General features: G+C 46.6%; 1 protein-coding gene and 1 long non-coding RNA gene across 2 annotated transcripts; one reads left to right on the top strand and one right to left on the bottom strand.

Moving 5' to 3' along the window:
• Positions 1-1,799: 1,799 nt before the first annotated feature.
• On the bottom strand, positions 1,800-17,389 carry LOC123574093 (uncharacterized). The gene is made up of 3 exons (XR_006698971.3): positions 17,260-17,389; positions 4,340-4,499; positions 1,800-3,349 (listed from the first exon to the last, which is right to left on the bottom strand). It is a non-coding gene; the product is annotated as an uncharacterized lncRNA (long non-coding RNA).
• Positions 11,213-14,338, top strand: GMCL2 (germ cell-less 2, spermatogenesis associated). The gene has a single exon (XM_015452339.4). It carries the CDS (start codon positions 11,466-11,468, stop codon positions 13,035-13,037), a length of 1,572 nt encoding a protein of 523 aa, XP_015307825.3. The 5' UTR covers positions 11,213-11,465; the 3' UTR covers positions 13,038-14,338.
• Positions 17,390-22,296: the final 4,907 nt, after the last annotated feature.

Below are 22,296 nucleotides of genomic sequence, written 5' to 3'. Positions count from 1 at the left end.
GCAGCTCAGTGTAGCCTTAAACTACCGACCTCAAGTGATCCTCCCGCTTCAACCTTCCTAGCAGCTGAGACGCACACCACTTCACCCAGTCCTACGCAGTGTTTGGCTCATTTGAAAAAATTGTTTGCCAACATTTATGGATTGTGACATTTCTTTCATATATATATGTGTGTGTGTGTGTGTGTGTGTGTATTAGATGGAGTCTCACTGTGTTGCCCAGGCTGGAGTGCAGTGGTATGATCTTGGCTCACTACTAAAACCTTCACCTCCTGGGTTCAAGCGATTCTTGTGCCTTAGCCTCCCAAGTAGCTGGGATTACAAGCATGCACCACCACGCTAATTTTTGTATTTCTAGTAGAGAAAGGGTTTCATCATATTGGCCATGCAGGTTTCGAACTCCTGACCTCATGATCCGCCCGCCTCAGCCTCCCAAAGTGCTGGGATTACAGGTGTGAGCCACCACGCCCTGCCAGATTATTTCTACACAAGGTTGTATGTCCAGTTACTTTTGAAAAATTGTTAGCTAAGGTGACATTGGGCCACAGTCTCTTATGTCCAGAATCAGCAGGAGCTGAGTCACAGTGACCCCCAGTGGATGAGGCAGGCACTGTCCAGCTAAACCCAGCCCCCACCATGTTCTAATGTCTTCCTCCAGGGCCCCACTAAACCTATTCCCATTGACCAAAAGCATCTGAGATGTGGATCCCTAAGCAGACCTCCATGAAGTTCAGCTTCTTCATCTTTTTTTACATTTTTTCTGAGACAGGGTCTTGCTCTGAGTGCAGTGATGTGATCACGGCTCACCGAAGCCTTGACCTCCTGGGCTCACGTGATCCTCCCGCCTCAGCCTCCCATTTAGCTGGGACTACAAGCGTGCGCCGTCACACTCAGCTTGTTTATTTATTTAGCTAGAGACAGGGTCTTCCTGTGTTGCCCAGGCTAGTCTCGAACTCCTGGGCTCAAGCCATCTGCCTGCCTTAACTTCCCAAAGGGCTGGGATTACAGGCATGAGCCACCACTCCCAACCTACTTCATCTTAAAAAAAAAAAGAGGATGGCACCTGTCTCTCCACAGTCCTGCAGCGCTATGGGAGGACGGCTGCTAAGGGTTTAGAACAGCGCCCGCTGTAAGTGAGAGCTGCTGTGACTGCTAACAGCAGCAATAGTGGAAGCATCCAAGGTAACATTCCTTTGCCTGCTGACACCCCCTCCCCCGCCACCGGCCCCCAGCCACCCCACAACAACATATCTCAAAATATATCTCAAGTCAAATCCTTGAAACAGGCAAGTAAGAGATCTGGAGAGACAACCTGGGGCAGCCTCCCTAAAATCACACTTTCTTGCAACAGCTACCCCACGCCCTGCTGAGTCTCAGAGGCAGCCTCCGTCCTTCAGAAACCAATCAGAAATGGCTAGAACCCTGTTCTGTGGTTCCCATACAAACCCTCATCCTCCCAGTTTCCTCGAGAGCTCACAAAGCTGCATAGTGGGCACAGCTCACACAGGGGCCCAGCCTCGTCTGCAACACGATCTCCTGTGTAGTTTTTGAAACTTCAGACTCCCTGACCCCTGGGGCTGGACTCTCAGTTTTATAAAGCATTCTAGGCACCGGTCATTGCGACAGGGACAGATTTTAGGACTCACTACTGCAGATTAGGTGGAGAGAAAGCCTATTAAACTGGGAAATGCCTGTCGCCCTCTGAGAGGCAGCAGTGGCTCCTAAAAGAGGCTCTTTATGTTTATGTCTTCGCATTGCAACTAGGTCAGTGTGGACCTGCGGGCTCTTTCTTTGAGCCTTAGTTTCTTTTTTTCTTTTTTTTTTTTTTCAGACGGGGTCTTACTCTGTGACCCAGGCTGGAGTGCAGTGGCACCATCTCGGCTCACTGCAACCTCCGTCTCCCAAGATCAAGCGATTCTCCTGCCTCAGCCTCCCAAGTAGCTGGGATTACAGGTGCCCACCACCATCTCTGACTAATTTTTGTATTTTTAGTAGAGACGGGGTTTCACCATATTAGCAGGCTGGTCTCAAACTCCTGACCTCAGGTGATCCGCCCACCCCAGCCTCCCAAAGTGCTGGAATTATAGGCGTGAGTCACCGTGCCCAGCTTGAGCCTCAGTTTCTGATTCCGCAACAGTTCATGTATTCACTCATGTATTCACTCGATTGAATTGTTGAGGCTTCAATTGCCAACAACGTGCCCTTGACCTCCAGGACAGACTGGGTCTCTGAACTCTAAACCCTCATGCATAACTGTCCCTTAAACATCTTTACTGAGGCTGAGCAGGGGTTCTCCAGCAGAGACGGGAAAGAAGGGGCGCAGGCAGAGGAGACAGGAAAGAAGGGCGCAGGCAGAGGAGATGGCGCAGCTCAGCTTCTAACCTTGAGAAAGCAGAGGCTGCTTGGAGAACAAGTTGCCGCACACGATGAAGAGGAGCTGGGACTGCGCGGCTGGGCAAGGACTTTGGGCGCCACGACAAAGGGTTCAGATTTATCCCGCAGGAAACTGGAAGTCAGTGAATACTGCTGTGGCCGTGCTCCAGTGGAGGAGATGGGAAGGAGGGATGATGAGAGACCTTGAGGAGGGTGCGTTGGCAGAACGCTGTGTTTGTGTGTGGTTACAACCCCAACTCCATGCATGGCGCAGGACGGGTGGTGAGGCTGGAGCACCGGACCAGAACCGCTTGGTGGAGGGCCTTGGACTCAGAGGCTTGCTTCTCTCAAGGAGAAACCATTCCAACCCTTGCTTCCTGGCTATCCCTCCTGCTGGTGGCACCAACTGTCATGACCATTTCTTCTAGTATATTTGTCCCTAGAGGCTAGAGAAGGATCAAGAGATGATCCATTTGCAAGATCAAGTCCAAACCCCTTGGTAACAAAGGCTGGCAGAGGGAAAAGTGAGCCGAGCAGCGCCGGGCTGCCAGCCTCCCCGTGCCACGTCCTTTCAGCTCCTCCACCACACAAGGCTTTGGTCTGATCAGACCTGAGGGAAAGAGACTAAGGGCACTCCGAGGTTTTCATCTTCCTACCCAAGTGCTGAGCCTGAAAGACCACAGAGACACAGACACAGAAAACCTGCCTTCCTCCTGCCAGCCGAGAAGCAGGAAGCCACAGACAGGACCATCCCCTCCGCACCTCCCACCTCCCTTCTCCCTGCACAGCAGAGGGGAAGGCAAAGCTGGTTCCGTGGGTGTGAACAGGAAGCGCAAGAAGCCCCAGCTCTGGCTGTTCCCAGCACAGGGCCAGACGGGGCAGGGCTCCCCAGGCAGGGCAGAGGAGGCCGCAGCGGTGGGGTGTCGAGGACAGAGACTCAGCCTCCAGTCAACACAGGGAAAGAGTCAGAGGCCTTCTGCTGTGAAAAGAAAGGATTCTTGGCTTGTTAGGGCTTCATGTCATGGATGTCTTAACATACGGTTTTCACATTCTGCCAGTGAACTGGTCAGAACCCTTCTCCAGTAGGGGCCAGGATGTAGGCTTGGAGTGGAAGACAAGGACATGCTGTGTGCTGATCCAGGTGGGTGAGAGATGGAAGGCCCTCAGGGCAGGGGCTCTCTCATACTCACCACCTGGTCAATTGCTTGGCAACATCTTGCTTTTAAAATTTTATTTATTTATTTATTTATTTATTTATTTATTTATTTATATAGAAACATGGTCTCACTATGTTGATTAGGCTGGTCTCAAACTCCCGGCCTCAAGCAACCCTCCTGCCTTGGCCTCCCGAAGTGCTGGGATTACAGGCATGCACCACCATGCCCAGCCAACATCTTGCTTCTTGCCACCTGGCTTGCTGCACAGCCTCTTACAGATACCCCACAAACAGCTCAGTCCCTACCCGCAAAGCCCACACCACTCCCTCAACTCGCTGCTGCAGAAGGCCCCTCAGTGTGTGCCTCCCGGAGCCCTGCCCCTCCACGTCACCTTAGTGAAATCCGGCTGTCCCTCTGTGACCCCACACCCCACTGCTGAACACCAGGCCACACCCCTTCCACTTCCCCCAAGGCAAATTGGGGTCATCTCACTCTAGGCGCTCCAGCTTCACTAGTACAGCAGCACTGTATACCAGATACAGATGCAAGCCACAAGTGCAAACACATGTATCATTTAAATTGTTCTAATAGCCACATTAAAAAGTGACTCAACAGTGGGAAGATGCTATGGTTTGGATGTGGTTTGTTCCTACCAAAACTCATGTTGAAATGTAATTGCCAATATAATGGCATTGACAGGTGGGGGACCTTTCAGGGATGTTTGGATCATGAGGGATCTGCCTTCATGACAAGATATTCATGCAGAGTCCCCCAGAAGCAAGTTCTCACTCTCTTGGGTCTGGATCAGTTACCTTTAGAGTTGGGTTGTCATCAAGCAAGGTCGCGTCTCATGTTTTCCTCCTTTCCCCCATGCACCTGGTCCGCCTTCCATTTCTCTGCCATGTTTTGATGCAGCACAAAGCCCTCACCAGAAGCTACCAGATGCAGCTGTCCAATCTTGAACTTCCCAGCCTGCAGAACCATAAGCTAAATAAACCTCTTTTCTTTCAAAATTATCGAGTCTCAGATATTCAAACAACAGAAAGTGGACTAAGACAAAGTAAAAAAAAGTAAAATAGGCCGGGCGCGGTGGCTCACGCCTGTAATCCCAGCACTTTGGGAGGCCGAGGCGGGCGGATCACAAGGTCAGGAGATCGAGACCACGGTGAAACCCCGTCTCTACTAAAAATACAAAAAAAAATTAGCCGGGCGCGGTTGTGGGCGCCTGTAGTCCCAGCTACTCGGGAGGCTGAGGCAGGAGAATGGCGTGAACCCGGGAGGCGGAGCTTGCAATGAGCCGAGATCGCGCCACTGCACTCCAGCCTGGGCGACAGAGCGAGACTCCGTCTCAAAAAAAAAAAAAAAAAAAAAAAAAAAAAAAAAAAAAGTAAAATAAAAAATAAAAATAAAAAACTGGGGGGGTGAAGTTAATTTTAGTAATATATTTTACTTATTCTGAGATATCCAAAATATAATAAAAAGTTATTGGGATATTTTGTTTTTTATACTGTCTTCAAAATCTAGTGTGTATTTTACACCTAAGCTTTTTTTTTTTTTTTTTTTTGAGACAGAGTCTCGCTCTGCCGCCCAAGCTGGAGGTGCAGGGGCACAATCTTGGCTCACTGCAAGCTCCACCTCCCAGGTTCACACCATTCTCCTGCCTCAGCCTCCCCAGTGGCTGGGACTACAGGCACCCACCACCACGCCCAGCTAATTTTTTGTATTATTTTTAGTAGAGACGGGGTTTCACCTTGTTAGCCAGGATGGTCTCCATCTCCTGTCCTCGTGATCCACCCACCTTGGCCTCCCAAAGTGCTGGGATTACAAGAGTGAGCCACCGTGCCCAGCCACACCTAAGCATATTTTAATCCAGTACAGCCACATTCCTTTCTCTCTTCCTCCCTCCCTTCCCTCCTTCCTCCCTTCCCTTCCTTCCTCCCTTTCTCCCTCCCTCCCTCTCTTTTTCTTCCTTTCTTTCTTTTGTTTCTTTTTCTCTCTTTTTCCTTCCTTTCTTCTTTCTTATGTTCTTTCCTTCTTTCTTTCTCTTCTTTCTTTCTCTTTTTCTTTTCTGTTTCTCCTTCTCCTCTTCCTCCTCCTTCTCTCTCTCTCTCTCTCTCTCTTTTTCTTTCTTTCCCTGTCACCCAGGTTTGGGATGCAGTGTTGAAATCATAGTTCACTGTAACTTGAAACTCCTGGGTTCAAGCAGTCCTCCCACGTTAACCTCCAAAAGTGCTGAGATTACAGGTGTGAGCCATCGTGAGTGTCCCTGGCCACATTTCAAGTACTCAGTAGCTGCAGGTAGCCAGGGGCTACTATGATGAACAGGGCAGATCTAGACCAGAGGTTGGCAAACTATTGCCCATAGCCCAAATTTTGCTTACTGCTTGATTTTATATGATCCCTGAACAAATAATGATTTTTACATTTTTAAATCATTGGAAAAAAAATCAGGCTGAGTGCAGTGGCTCATGCCTGTAATCCCAGAACTTTGGGAGGCCGAGGCAGGCAGATCACTTGAGATCAGGAGTTCAAGACTAGCCTGGTCAACATAGTGAAACCCCATCTCTACTAAAAATACAAAAAAATTAGCCGAGTGTGGTGGCACATGCCTGTAATTCCAGCTACTTGTGAGGCTGGGGCAGGAGAATCGCTTGAACCTGGGAGGCAGAGGTTGCAGTGAGGTGAGATCACAGCCTGGGCAACAGAGCAAGACTCTATCTCAAAAATAAATAAATAATCAAAATAATAATATTTCATAACACATAAAAATTGTATGAAACTCCACTTTCAGCATCCATAAATTAACTTTTACGTTCTGTCAATAACAATCCCCCCAAATTATGGAATTTTGTTTTATTTCTTGTTACGTACTTACCTACTTAATACCCTCGATTTTGCCTGTTGGCCCAAAGCATAAAATATTTATTCTATCCAGGCATGGTGGCTCATTCCTGTAATCCCAGCAGTTTGGGAGGCCAAGGCAGGTGGATCACTTGAGGTCAGGAGTTCGAGACCAACCTGGCCAACATGATGAAACCCCATCTCTACAAAAAATTCAAAAAATTACCCGGACATAGTGGCACATGCCTGTAATCTCAGCTACTTGGGAGGCTGAAGCACAGGAATTGCTTGAGCCTGGGATGTGGAGGTTACAGTGAGCCAAGATAGCGTCATTGCACTCCAGTCTGGGCAACAAGAGTGAAACTCTGTCTCAAAAATAAAATAAATTATTTTTAAAATAAATAAAATAGAGATCATAAGACACAAAACAGATTTTTTTTTTTTTTAAAGACAGAGTTTCACTCGTTGCCCAGGCTGGAGTGCAATGGCATGAGCTCGGCTCATTGCAACCTCTGGCTCCCGGATTCAAGTGATTCTCCTGCCTCAGCCTCCTGCATAGCTGGGACTACAGGCGCCCACTACCACATCCAGCTAATTTTTTGTATTTCTTTTTTTTTTTTTTTGAGACGGAGTCTCGCTCTGCCACCCAGGCTGGAGTGCAATGGCCAGATCTCAGCTCACTGCAAGCTCCGCCTCCCGGGTTCACGCCATTCTCCTGCCTCAGCCTCCCAAGTAGCTGGGACTACAGGCGCCCGCCACCACGCCCGGCTAGTTTTTTGTATTTTTTAGCAGAGACGGGGTTTCACCGTGTTAGCCAGGATGGTCTCGATCTCCTGACCTCGTGATCCGCCCGTCTCGGCCTCCCAAAGTGCTGGGATTACAGGCTTGAGCCACCGCGCCCGGCCAATTTTTTGTATTTCTAGTAGAGATGGGGTTTCACTATGTTGGCCAGGCTGGTCTCAAACTCTTGACCTCTTGACCTCAGGTGATCCACCCGCCTCAGCCTCCCAAAGTTCTGAGATTACAGGCGTGAGCCACCATGCCCGGCTCAAAACAGGCTTTTTATAGCAATAAGATGCCAAATTTCTACCTGACTCTGGTACAACATCACATAACAGATAGCAGACCCTGAAGGAAATCAAAATACTTTACCCCAAAATATATTTATTTGACAATATTTTGAAATGGCCCTGCAAAGCTGTCTCCTGTGGGGGAAATTTGCATCTGTAGAGAATTTCCATTAATTCAGCCAGGACTTTCTCAGATTTAGGAGAGATTCAATGAGAGTCTGAAACCTTTGAAGGTCTGAAAAGAGACATTCACTATCTATTCTCAGGGTTGCTACCTGGAGGCCATCTACGTAACAAGAACCTCAGCTTCCACAACCCCCTTATCTTAAGCATTTCTTCCCACTGACTTCAACTCTGTTTTTTTTTTTTGAGATGGAATCTTGCTCTGTTGCCCAGGCTGGAGTGCAGTGTACCCTCCACCTCCCCGGTTTCAAGCGATTCTCCTGCCTCAGCCTCCAGAGTAGCTGAGACTACAGATGCCTGCCACCACACCCAGTTAATTTTTGTAGTTTTAGTAGAGATGGGGTTTCACCATATTGGCCAGGCTGGTCTCAAACTCCTGACCTCGTGATCTGCCCTCCTCGGCCTCCCAAACTGCTGGGATTACAGGCGTGAGCCCCCATGCCTGGCTTGACTTCAACTCTTTATTTTATTTTATCTTATTATTATTATTTTTTTTGGAGATGGAATTTCATTCTTGTCGCCCAGGCTGGAGTGCAATGGTGCGATCTTGGCTCATTGCAACCTCCGCCTCACAGGTTCGGGCGATTATCCTGCCTCAGCCTCCAAAGTAGCTGGGACTACAGATGCCCGCCACCATGCCTGGCTAATTTTTGTATTTTTAGTAGAGATGAGGTTTCACCATATTGGCCAGTCTGGTCTCGAACTCCTGACATCAAGTGATCCATCCACCATGGCCTCCCAAAGTGCTGGGCTTACAGGTGTGAGCTACTGTGCCCAGCCTATTTTATTTTATTTTATTTTTGAGACAGGGTCTCATTCTGTCCCCCCAGTTGGAATGCAGTGCTACAGTCATGGCTCACCATAGGCTTGACCTCCTAGGATGAAGTAACCCTCCCGCCTCAGCCTCCCGAGTAGCTGGGACTACGAGTACACATCACCATGCCCAAGTAATTTTTAAAATTTTTTTGTAGACACCAGGTCTCACTGTGGTGCCCAGGCTTGTCTAAAACTCCTGGGATCAAGCCATCCTCCTCAGCCTCTCAAAGTGCTGGGATTCCAGACGTGAGTCATTGTACCCAGCCACTTCAACTCTTTAGACACAGCTTAACTTTTCCAACCAATTGCCAATCAGAAAACCTCTGAATCACCTATGACCTGTAAAGCCCCCGGAGTTGTCCTGCCCTTAGAGGCCGAACCAATGTGCACCTTCTATGTATTGATTGATGTATTTGCTTGTAACCTCTGTCTCCCTAAAATGTATAAAGCCAAACTGTAACCCAACCATCTCAGGCACACTTTCTAAGGACCTCTTGAGACTGTACCCCAGGCCATGGTCACTCACATCAGCTGAGAATAAACTTCTTTAAATATTTTACAGAGTTTTGTTTGTTTGTTTGTTTTGTTAACACAGACCATTCACCTGGCCCCTTAACTCCAACAGAAACTCCAGATTTGCCTTTGGAATCAGGAGGCTGAACTTCCTGACTTCGCAGCTCTGGGATTTAGGACAAGTCACTTTTCCTATCGAAACCTCTGCTTTCTTCATCTGGGAATGGGGCAGGCACTCACGCAGGTTTGAGGAAGCCACCAGGGCTGGTTGCTCTTCACTTGTGTCCAGCATCCTATCCACCTCCCTGGCATGGCACCACCTCCCCCTGCAGCACTGGTCCATCTAGGGTTCCTCACACCTATGTATCTGGCCCTGATGCCCCTCACCAATCTCTGCCCCCACTGCGACAAAGGTGGAGCCCCGCATGGTGGTGACTCCTCCATTGCTCTAGCAGCACAGACCTCCATCTGCCTGAAACAGCCTCCCACCTTCCTCATCAAGTCCTGTTTTCTTGCAGGAAGACACCCACACGCCCCAGCCATCCCGTCCCCCAGGACTGGCCAAGCAGTTCCAGCACGCCTCTCGGGTGGTCTCCGTGTGTGCCCTTTTCCAGCTCCCCCGGGTCTGGGCCTGGGTCAGCCCTTTACACACACAGGGTTCCCAACAAGTAGCTTCCAGATGGCCTGGTGAGGATAGGCTGCAGGCCAAATTTCCAGGCCCATGCCCCGCTTCTCCACGCCATCCCCCAGGGACAAAAGCCTCCTCGATTCTAACATCCTAATCCTGCTGCCCCGTCTCCACAGATCTTCCCCGCAGAGAATCCCTGCCCATCCTTCCCTGGCCCTCTGCTTGCTTCTGCCTTCCCAGACCAGCTGCAGTCATCACTCCACCCAGCCATGGTCATTTTCACCATATTGGCCAGGCTGGTCTCGAACTCCTGACCTCGTGATCCACCCACCTCGGCCTCCTAAAGTGCTGGGATTACAGGTGTGAGTCACCACGCCTGGCTTGACTTCAACTCTTTATTTTATCTTATTATTTTTTTGGAGACGGAGTTTTGCTCTTGTCACCCAGGCTGCAGTGCAATGGCGAGCTCTTGGCTCACTGCAACCTCTGCCTCCTGGTTTCAAGCAATTCTCCATTTCAGCCTCCTGAAAAGCTGGGATTACAGGTGTGCGCCACCACACCCAATTAAATTTTATATTATTAGTAGAGATGGGGTTTCACCATGTTGGTCAGGTTGGTCTCAAACTCCTGACCTCAAGTGATCCACCCATCTCAGCCTCCCAAAGTGCTGGGATTATAGGTGTGTGCCACTGAGCCTGGCCTATTTTATTATTTTATTTTATTTTCGTGCCTGGTCACAAATTTACATTGGACTGGTTAGGCTCAAGCACCTGGCACACACATTTGCCTTTGTCGGGTCCCACAAATAAACCTTTGCTCCTGGGGAAGTGGTGCTTCTAAAACGGACCTTGGTTTTGGCTGCCAGATGAGAATTGCTTCCAGCAATGAAGAATGCTGTCCAAGGAGTTCAAGACCACCCTAAAAAAAGTTTTTTTAGGCCCGAGGCGGTGGCTCACGCCTGCAATCCCAGCACTTCGGGAGGCCAAGGCAGGCGGATCACCTGAGGTCAGGAGTTCGAGACCAGCCTGGCCAACATGGTGAAATCCCGTCTCTACTAAAAATACAAATATTAGCCGGTCGTGGTGGCAGGCGCCTGTAATCCCAGCTACTTGGGAGGCTGAGGCAGGAGAATTGCTTAAACCCGGGAGGTGGAGGTTGCAGTGAGCCGAGATCACGCCACTGCACTTCAGCCTGGGCAACAGAGCCAGACTCTGGCTACAAAAAAAAAAAAAAAAAGGCCGGGCGCGGTGGCTCAAGCCTGTAATCCCAGCACTTTGGGAGGCCGTGATGGGCGGATCACAAGGTCAGGAGATCGAGACCATCGTGGCTAACCTGGTGAAACCCCGTCTCTACAAAAAATACAAAAAAATAGCCGGGCGTCGTGGCGGGCGCCTGTAGTCCCAGCTACTCGGGAGGCTGAGGCGGGAGAATGGCGGGAACCCGGGAGGCGGAGCTTGCAGTGAGCCGAGATCGCGCCACTGCACTCCAGCCTGGGCGACAGAGCGAGACTCTGCCTCAAAAAAAAAAAAAAAAAAATTACAAAAATTACCCGGGTGTGGTGGCGAGAGCCTGTAATCCAGCTACTCAGGAGGCTGTGGCAGGAGAATCGCTTAAACCCGGGAGGCGGAGCTTGCAGTGAGCCGAGATCGAGCCACCGTGCTCCACCCTGCGCGACAGGGCGAGACTCTGTCTCCAAAAATATATACATATCTGTAGTGGGGGAGGGGTGCGGAGGATGGAGGCGGCAGCGTCCGCTGCAACGGTTGGGCTGCGCGTGAGAAGCTGGCGGTGCAGGCACCTGCGCTCGGGGAAGGCTGGCGGCGGCGGCCGGGCCGTGGCGGGACACCCCCTCCTCCGGGCTCCCTGAAGTCCCGGGAGCCGCGACCCATGGGATCGTCGAGCAGCCGGGTGCTGCGCCAGCCGAGGCGAGCCCTTGCCCAGCAGGAGCAGGGTGCCAGGGCGGGGGGCTTGGCCGGGAGGCCGGACCCTGGAGACCCTGCGGCGGGCTACGGCTTCTGTTACTGCCCGGGCAGTCACAAGAGCAGCGGGGCCTTCCGCTACTGTCGCCCTGACTCGGAGAGAGACGAGGATGAGGAGGAGGGGGACGAGCAGCAGCCGCTCCTCCACATCCCTGCAAGGAAAAAATTAAGGAGTACATCCAAATATATTTATCAAACATTATTTTTGAATGGTGAAGACAGTGACATTAAGATTTGTGCTCTAGGAGAAGAATGGCGATTACACAAAATATATTTATGTCAATCTGGCTACTTTTCTAGTATGTTCAGTGGTTCTTGGAAAGAATCCAGCATGAATATTATTGAACTGGAGATTCCTGACCAGAACATTGATGTAGAAGCGCTGCAGGTTGCGTTTGGTTCACTGTATCGAGATGACGTGCTGATAAAGCCCAGTCGAGTTGTTGCCATTTTGGCAGCCGCTTGTATGCTGCAGTTGGATGGTTTAATACAGCAGTGTGGGGAGACGATGAAGGAGACAATTACTGTGAAAACTGTATGTGGCTATTACACATCAGTAGGGACCTATGGATTAGATTCCGTAAAGAAAAAGTGCCTTGAATGGCTTCTAAACAATTTGATGACTCACCAGAATGTTAAACTTTTTAAAGAACTCAGTATAAATGTCATGAAACAGCTCATTGGTTCATCTAACTTATTTGTGATGCAAGTGGAGATGGATGTATACACCGCTCTAAAAAAGTGGATGTTTCTTCAACTTGTGCCTTCTTGGAATGGATCTTTAAAACAGCTTTTGACAGAAACAGATGTCTGGTTTTCCAAACAGAGAAAAGATTTTGAAGATATGGCCTTTCTTGAAACTGAACAAGGAAAACCATTTGTATCAGTATTCAGACATTTAAGGTTACAATATATTATCAGTGACCTGGCTTCTGCAAGAATTATTGAACAAGATGCTATAGTACCTGCAGAATGGCTGTCTTCTGTGTATAAACAGCAGTGGTTTGCTATGCTGCGGGCCGAACAAGACAGTGAGGTAGGGCCTCAAGAAATCGATAAAGAAGAACTGGAGGGAAATAGCATGAGGTGTGGTAGAAAGCTTGCCAAAGACGGTGAATACTGCTGGTGTTGGACGGGTTTTAACTTCGGCTTTGACCTACTTGTAACTTACACCAATCGATGCGTCATTTTCAAACGCAATACACTGAATCAGCCATGTAGCGGGTCTGTCAGTTTACAGCCTCAAAGGAGCATAGCATTTAGATTACGTTTGGCTTCTTTTGATAGTAGTGGAAAACTAATATGTAGTAGAACAACTGGCTATCAAATACTTATACTTAAAAAGGATCAGGAACAAGTGGTGATGAATTTGGACAGCAGGTTTCTGACCTTCCCTTTATATATCTGCTGTAACTTCTTGTATATATCGCCAGAGAAAAGAATTGAAAATAATCGTCACCCAGAAAATCCAGAAAACTGAAGATCTCATCAGTTGGAAACAGTAGCACTTTGAAAACTTTCTAGGCCAGCTTTAATTTAATGGCTCTACTGATATTCACATCTAAGGTGACTAACGATGGTATGTCGGTACAGACAATACAGAAGATTATTCTTATCCTCATTGCATTTCTCTGCATATATGAACAAAACATTTTAAAGCCAAGAAAATATCTGTCGAACCATTTCTGTTAGTACAATGTCAACTCATGCTTTTAATTTAGCAACAGCAGAAAATTACTGTAGGTAAATCTCACATTTATCTGCAACAAAATATAGATTTAATTTTTAGCTTAAACTTTGTTTCTACCTTATGTTAGTGGACCTCAGTTATCCATCAGTAAATTTATTTTTATTTGGCTAAAATAATCTAAAAGAATAATTTAGATGGCCAATTAGAAATGCTGTTTTGAGTTGGTGCATTTAAAGCTTTCTTTTAATATTTTAAACCGGCTTATTATGATTCCTCCTTTTAGTCTGGTATCTTTCCAGTTCATACGTGTTTTTAATCATTAAATGCTTTCTTCCTGGTTTTGGAGACTAAGCTGAGAAACTTTTTTAAACTTAAGCATTGTCATGCTATTTTTTTAAATTTGGCTTTCCTAGGATTTTAAGAACAATGAAAGTTAGCTTCACACCTTCAAATGATCTTGAATGAGTGAAAAATCAGTTTGATTCCAAGGATATTTCTTGCCTTACATGGTCTTTTCTTTGACAGTCTGTACACCTTTATTATTAGTTTTTGAATTATTTACATAAATATTATGTAATATTTATTATACTTTTAAATATATTTATTATATATTTATTATATTATAATAAATTATTATACTTTTAAACAAATACTTTTAAAACAGATATTATACTTTTAAACATTAATACTCTCTGATCTTTGGAATTATTTGTGTGCAAATTTTAGTTGGGAGTTTTGTTTCCTACTTAAGCTCAGGACTTTACACCCTCTGAGTTGAGTGCCTTTGAGTGACACATGCTAACAGAAATTTCATAGTAAATATAAATAAGGTCAGAGGATCTAATATAGAAGCTGATGAAGCATTAATGTAAAAATGGAACTCATTTTTGTCAAAATTGAGATGTATACTTGTCATGATTTAGATATGTTGACCTTTTGTGTTTATTGCTGTTTTGAATATAGCCATGTTCATTTTCTTTCCAGTTAGAGTAAGTACTTCTGTGGTTAATGTATATTTTTATTGTGGCTTTTAAAATGGGAATAATTTGTATGTATCTGTGCAAATAATAAATGCACATTTGGAAAAAGAATAAGTAAGCTCTTATATAAAATGGACCCAAAAAAAAACCTTAATTGAAACCAACATTTTTTTTCTTTCTAGTTGGAATTTTTTCCAACTCCTTTTAACTTTTGGAATTTACTAATAATTTTTTTCTTTCTTAATGATATGTCCATAGGTTCATAAATTGCTTTTTCTTTTAAAATTCATCCACTTGGTTTAACTTAAAAACATTTTAAATACCTCACCCTTGACCCCCAGAGCTGGAATTTAAATGTTTCTAATACAGTGATTTGGCTGTTATCAAGAGGTTACATTTCAGCTGGGCGTCAGCCAGGCATGGTGGCTCACACATGTAAGCCCAGCACTTTGAGAGGCTGAGGCAGGTGGATCATTTGAGGTCAGGAGTTTAAGACCAGCTATGACCAACATGGTGAAACCCCGTCTCTACTAAAAATACAAAATAAAAATAAGCTGGGCATGGTGGCATATGCCTATGATCTCAGCTACTCAGGAGGCTGAGGCAGGAGAATCACTTGAACCCGGGAGGCAGAGGTTGCAGTGAGCGGAGATCACACCATTGCCCTCCACCCTGGATGACAGAGAGAGACTCCGTCTCAAAAAAGAAAAAAAAAAAGAGGTTACATTACTTCTTTTTATATTTGACTAGATTAGGCCTCTTTCACAGGAAGCTGTTTTCTTTCTGTCTCATTACTGTATAAAAGGTTCCTGACACTTTTTGTATTGAAAAATATAGAAATACCAAACTTCAGTTATTTGGATAATTGAATTTTTGAAAATCTTGGAAGGAAAGATAGTGTTTGAGTATATTAATGAATAAAGTTAACTGTTTCATTACACTTATATAAGTTAACTGGCCAAATTGGAATTCTATGTGGTTTCATCCACTGCTTCTGTCCTGGCCAAGTTGCTTATGTCATCCATAGACAGGATAATTATTTCTTCAATCACAAGTAGGTTAATGTTCTTAGTTGAGAAGTTGATCATTGTCAGTTCGTAATTCACATTGGTCGTAAAGATGTGCTTTTGTTTTCTTACCAAATACTTTTAAGTGTTTGCATAGTATGTTCTTTTCAACAGAAATATTTTCTATAGGTCGGGCGCAGTGGCTCACGCCTGTAATCCCAGCACTTTGGGAGGCCAAGGCAGGTGGATCATGAGATCAGGAGATTGAGACCATCCTGGCTAACACAGTGAAACCCCATCTCTACTAAAAATACAAAAAATCAGCCAGGCATGGTGGCGGGCACCTGTAGTCCCAGCTACTCGGGAGGCTGAGGCAGGAGAATGGCATGAACCTGGGAGGCGGAGCTTGCAGTGAGCCGAGATCGCGCCACTGCACTCCAGCCTGGGTGACAGAGTGAGACTCTGTCTCAAACAAACAAACAAAAAAAGGAATATTTTCAATAAAGTGTTAATAGTGTAAGTTAAACTATTGTATAAACTATGGTTTATGAAAAAAAATTTTTTTTAGAAAATTACCTGGGCATGGTGGCACATACCTGCAGTCCCAGCTACTCTGGAGGGGAATCACTTGAGCCCAGGAGTTTGAAGCTGCAGTGATCTGTGATTGCACCACTACATTCCAGCCTGGGTGACAGAGGGAGACCCTGTCTTTAAAAAACAATTGTTTTTAAAAGAATGCTATTCAAGAAATGGGTTTCCAACAGGCACTCTTGGCCCCAATTAATGTTTCTCCATTTTGCCAAAAAAGTGAAAACTGGCCCCTCATGAGTGGGACCAGTGCTACGCTGACCTAGGGGTTGTGGGTGCAGCCAGCTGTGGCTGTGGCTGGAGTCATAGGCAGTAAAGGAATTTACTGAGACCGTCATAGGTAAAGAATGGCAGGGTTTTTTTTCTGTAGATATGGTGGTGTTGCTGAGGCTGGTCTTGAACTCCTGGGCTCAAGTGATCCTCCCACCTTCACTTCCTAAAGTGCTGGGATAACAGGCATGAGCTACTGCGCTCAGCCTAGACATTGTACATAAATGGAATCATATAATATGTGGCCTTTCACGTCTGACTTCTTTCACGTCGCATAATGCTTTCAAGGTCAGCTATACTGCAGCACGTATTAGTGTCTCTTTCCTCTTCATTACCAAGGAATTTTCTATATACATATTTTTTTTTGCTGGTTCCCCCTCAGAAGATGAACCTTTTTTTTTTTTTTTTGAGTTTAAGTGTAGACGTCTAGGCCAGCGCAGTGACTCACACCTATAACCCCAGCACTTTGCACTTTGACAGACTGAGGTGGGTAGATCATATGAGGTCAGGAGTTCGAGACCAGCCTGACCAAAATGGTGAAACCCTGTCTCTACTAAAACTACAAAAAATTAGCCGGGTGTGGTCGCGGGCACCTGTAATCCCAGCTGCTTGGGAGGCGGAGGCTGGAGAATTGCTTGAACCCAGGAAGCAGAAGTTGCAGTGAGCTGAAATTGTGCCATTGCACTCCAGCCTGGGTGACAGAGCGAGACTCCGTCTCAAAAAAAAAGAAAAGAAAAGAAAAGAAAAGAAAAGAAAAGAAAAGAAAAGAAAGAAGGAAAGAAAGAAAAGAAAGAAAGAAAAGAAAGAAAGAAAGAAGGAAAGAAAGGAAAGAAGAAAGAAAGAAAGAAAGAAAGAAAGAAAGAAAGAAAGAAAGAAAGAAAGAAAGAAAGAAAAAGAAAGAAAGAGAGAGAAAGAGAGAGAAAGAAAGAAAGAAAGAGCGTGGAGGTTTAATAGGCAAAAGAAAGGGAAAGGAGAATAGCTCTGTCCTGCAGAGAGACAGGGGTCCCTGAGTAGCTCTTCTGGTTAGGTGGTGAAATGCACTGGGTTTCATAGACAGCTTGAGGAGGTGGTGTCTGATTTACATAAGGCCCAAAGATTGGTTGGGCCAGGTGTGACGTTTATTGTCCACTCCACTGTAATCTTTTTTAATGCAAACGAGCTTCCTACCTGGAGCGCACCTTTTCCCGTTAGCACAGCTGCCAGCATTTCCCCCAGAGGATGAACCTTGAAATATGTTGGAACACACTGTAGCGCTTGGTCCTGGGTCTTCCGCCTTCTCTGTCTACGTTCCGCCCCTAGGTGAGCTCATCCAGTTTCCCGGCATGAAATTCCAGCAAATGATTCAAATCTCTCTCCAATCTGGCCTTTTCCCCGAGCTCCACAAATGGTCTTCCTCTCCACTTCCTGACACATTGTACTTAAAACCCTAGGAATCTTCAGAGACATATGAGTGCCTTTTGTATGCTAATGAGATGACTGCTGGCTGGCGGACCCCTAGGTAGCTTCGGGTCACTGGAAAGACCAACGCACGTTTTGAAGACTGGGATTTTCAGCTCCACGCCCCACCCCCCAACCCCCCGCCCCGCCCCCAACCTCCCAGGAAGGGAGAGGGGCTGAAGGTTAAATCACTGGCCGGCGATTTAATCAATCATGCCTCCATTAAAACAAACAAAAAAAACGGGATTCAGGGGGCTCCCAGCTGGCTGAACACGTGGAGGTTACTGGAGCGTGGTGCACTCCTTTCTCCATACCTCACTCTATGCATCTCTTCTGTCTGGCCTGTGTGATATCCTTTAGAGTAAATGGGTAAATGTGTTTCCCTGAGTTCTGGGAGCTTCTCTAGCAAATTAATAAAATCTAAGGAGGGGTCATGGGAACCCCAAAGTATAACCAGTTGGTCAGAAGTTCCAAAGGTCTGGACTTGCAACTGACCTCTGAAGTGGGGGACACTCTTGTGGGACTGAGCCCTCAGTGTGTGGGATCTGACACTAACGTCAGGTAAATGGTGTCAGAGTTAAACTGAATTAGAGGACACGCAGCAGGTGTCTGACAGAGAATTGCTTGCTTGCTGTGTAGAGGGAAAATACACACGTCTGGGGTCACGGATGTGTTGACTGTTGAGTGAGAGACTAGGAAAAACACTTTAGCTTTTCCTATATCTCAACAACAATCCAATAGCACATTAATATAATTTAAAATGATATTCACGTGGACTTACTCCAGAAAGGCAAGGATGGTTTAATATTAGAAACTCAATTAATATAATTCATTACATAAATAGATAAAATGAGAAAAGAAACCAGTCTTATCAATACCTACTAACAAGGCAGTTGATAAATTTCAACGTTTTTTTCTTCTTTCTTTTTATTTTTTTGAGACAAAGCCTCCCTCTGTCACCCAGGATGGAGTGCAGTGGCACGATATCATCTCACGGCAACCTCTACCTCCTGGGTTCAAGTGATTCTTATGCCTCAGCCTCTCAAGTAGCTAGGATTACAGGCATGCACCACCACGCCCGGCTAATTTTTGTATTTTAGTAGAGACAGGGTTTCACCATGTTGGCCAGGCTGGTCTCAAACTCCTGACCTCAGGTGATCCACCCACCTCAGCCTCCCAAAGTGCTGGGATTACAGGCGTGAGCCATCATCTTTTTTCTTTTCTTTTTCTTTCTGTGTTTTGTTTTGGAGACAGGGTCTCCATATGTTGCCCAGGCTGGATTCGAACTCCTGGGCACAAGCAATCCTCCCATCTTAGCCTCCCTGAGTAGCCAGGACTACAAGCACACATTGCCATGCCCAGCTCAACATATACTTTTATTTGTAAACTTCATTGAAAAAAAATTTTTAGAGACAGAGTCTCACTCTGTCATGCTGGCTGGAGTGCAGTTGTAACTAAGTACCTCTCTTTATCTAAGGAATGATTTAATTATTTTTTTTCTCTCTCTTCTCTTCTTGCTTCCCACCTTCCCCGTTTCCTACTTAGCCTTTTAGAAATACAAATACAGCCTTCTACCTCCCCTTCACCAGACTCCCCCCAGGGAAAGTTTATCTAACTATGGGCTCCAAGACAGAACAAACCAAGGGTTAACAGTTGATTTGCAAACTGAAGCATGCCGGTAAGGAACTCTCACCCTAGAGCAGGCTGCCTGAGAGACACCAGCTTCCCCACAAAGATGTCAACAGTCACCAGCCCAGTGGCCCAGCAGGGAAGGCACCAAGTTCACAGAGACCCCCATCTTGCTCACTTTCTCCCTTGCTTTTTAAAAGTGCCTGCTTTTTGCTCCAAAGGCCAAGTGGCACACTTAAAGGCAGGATGCTTGTGGTGCCTTTTCCCCTAAACTAGCTTCATAATAAATTACTGTCTTTCTTTTTTTTTGAGACGGAGTCTCACTCTGTCGCCCGGGCTGGAGTGCAGTGGCGTGATCTCAGCTCACTGCAAGTTCCGCCTCCCGGGTTCACGCCATTCTCCTGCCTCAGGCTCCCAGATAGCTGGGACTACAGGCGCCCGCCACCACGCCCGGCTAATTTTTTGTTTTTTTAGTAGAGACGGGGTTTCACCGTGTTAGCCAGGATGATCACGATCTCCTGACCTCGTGATCTGCTTCAGCCTCCCAAAGTGCTGGGATTACAGGAGTGAGCCACCGCGCCTGGCCCATAAATTTCTTTCTTTCTATCAGACCTCCCTTTTGCTAATTGAACTCTGCATGCAGCAAGCAACTCACCTGCTATTGGGTTGCAATTCTGGTGGCCCGGACTGGGAAGTGCTGCGTGCTCCGGGTAGGCCTGTGCTTGACCACCTGCTTTCATTACTGGTGAGGACTAGGGTCACCTGTGCGCATCAGCTGCTCGTGGCTAGCAGACCCCATGATGGGGATGTTAGGGAACTTCTCAGAAGCTGCCAAAAATGCTTTGTTTGTGGGAAATCTCCCTTTTGCCTTCTGGCACAACGTTGGCTGCCTTCAATACTTCTCTGGTTCAAAGAAAGTGAACTTTCTTTGTTTACTTTTTTTTGGGGTGGGGGGCAGGGGAAGCCACCATCATTACCAGCTGGGTAACTTGGTCGGAAGTGCACCCGACTGCCCACTGCCTTTTTTTCGGGTGTCACTGCTCTACTTAAGATTTGGCTGGGCGGGGCGCGGTGGCTCACACCTGTAATCCCAGCACTTTGGGAGGCCAAGCTGGGCGGATCACCTAAGGTCAGGAGTTGAGACCAGCCTGGCCAACATGGCAAAACCCTGCCTCTACTAAAAATACAAAAATTAGCCGGGCGTGGTGGTGGGCGCCTGTGATTCCAGCTACTTGGGAGGCTGAGGCCAGAGAGTCGCTTGAACCTGGGAGGTGGAGGTTGCAGTGAGCCAAGATCATGCCACTGCACTCCAGCCTGGGCAACAAGAGCGGAGCTCCATCTCAAAAAAAAAAAAAAAAAACCAAAAAAACAGATTTAGCTGTTAGTGATAGCATTTGAGTATCTGCATTTGTCTGCATGTGGGGCACCCTGAGAGCTCTACTTGGATGTGACTCAGCAGTCCGTGGAGTCATTTGCAACTGCGGAGGGAAATTCAAGACCCCACCTAGCCCCTTTGATTGGGACTCCTTTGGAAGTACGGTTTGTTTGCACGTATGAATGTGTGACTTTGTGGATGGGTCATGATCCCTTCTTCAACAAACAGGAACAGTGTGGATAGCGACCCCACACTCTTTAGTGGCTGCAGGGTTTTCTTTCGGTTGCTTCATCTTTTTTCCTTCCCCTCCTTTCTTTCTCTCATCCCACTTGTAAAACCTGGCTCCTATATGGAAGCCAGCCAGGCTCTATCTTTCTCTATTTTGTTTTCTACCTGCTTTAAATGAGTGTGTATGTGTGTGTTTATGTGTATGTACAGGTATTTTGTTACGTGTTGTGGCCACAAGGTTTCAAATTGGCTTAAAGTTAAGGAGTACTCATAAATTAAGTAAAGTCTTTAATAAATAAACTGGCTTTAAAATTGTTGGCAAAATAATATTAGAAATGTCTTAACTGTCAACATACATTTTTGTTTGGATTCCTTGATCAAGTGGTTTCATGTTTATCTCTGCCAGATATTATTAGCTGTAAAAATTTTTGCATAAGAGTTATAAAACTATAATGCAAAATTTTGATCCAAACCAAATGATCTTTGTGAAATTTTTGATAAATAAGACATTTAATATTGTTTAATGAAAACAGGCTGCGCTCCTGCTTGTAATCTTAACACTTTGGGAGGCCAAGGTGGGAGGCTTGCTTGAGCCCAGGAGTTCAAGACCAGCCTGGGCAACATAGTGAGATCCCTTCTCTAAAAAAAAGGAAAAGAAAAAGAAAAAGAAGGCCGGGCGCGGTGGCTCAAGCCTGTAATCCCAGCACTTTGGGAGGCCGAGACTGGTGGATCACGAGGTCAGGAGATCGAGACCATCCGGGCTAACACGGTGAAACTCCGTCTCTACTAAAAAATACAAAAAACTAGCCGGGCGAGGTGGCGGGCGCCTGTAGTCCCAGCTACTCGGGAGGCTGAGGCAGGAGAATGGCGGGAACCCGGGAGGCGGAGCTTGCAGTGAGCTGAGATCCGGCCACAGCACTCCAGCCTGGGCGACAGAGCGAGACTCAGTCTCAAAAAAAAAAAAAAAAAAAAAAAAAAAAAGAAAAAGAATAAAACAGCTAGGCTGGGCGCGGTGGCTCATGCCTGTAATTCCAGCACTTTGGGAGGCCAAGGTGGGTGGATCACCTGAGGTCAGGAGTTCAAGACCAGCCTGGCCAACATGGCAAAACCCCGTCTCTACTAAAAATACAAAAATTAGCTGGGTGTGGTGGCAGGCACCTGTAATCCCAGCTACTTGGGAGGCTGAGAGAGGAGAATTGCTTGAACCCAGGAGGCGGAGGTTGCAGTGAGCCACAATCATGCCACTGCACTCCAGCCTGGGCAATAGAGCGAAACTCCATCTCAAAAATAGTAATAATAATAATAATAATCATCGCTTAAATCAACCATATGTTGTCAGAAAAATAGAAACTTTAGGCTGGGCGTGGTGGCTCATGTCTGTAATCCCAGTACTTTGGGAGGCCAAGGCGGGTGGATCACTTGTGGTCAGGAGTTGGAGACCAGCCTGGCTAACAGGATGAAACCCCATCTCTACTGAAAATACAAAAATTAGCCAGGTGTGATGGCAGGCGCCTGTAATCCTAGTTAGTTGGGGG

Source organism: Macaca fascicularis, chromosome 6, assembly GCF_037993035.2.
Source record: "Macaca fascicularis isolate 582-1 chromosome 6, T2T-MFA8v1.1".
NCBI classification, from domain to species: domain Eukaryota; kingdom Metazoa; phylum Chordata; class Mammalia; order Primates; family Cercopithecidae; genus Macaca; species Macaca fascicularis.
The sequence above is the reverse complement of the archived record's forward strand: the minus strand, read 5'-3'. Positions and strand labels throughout refer to the sequence as shown.

Coding starts and splice junctions, on each gene's coding strand:
- GMCL2 (XM_015452339.4), top strand. CDS start 11,466: ATGGGATCGTCGAGCAGCCGGGTGCTGCGCCAGCCGAGGCGAGCCCTT.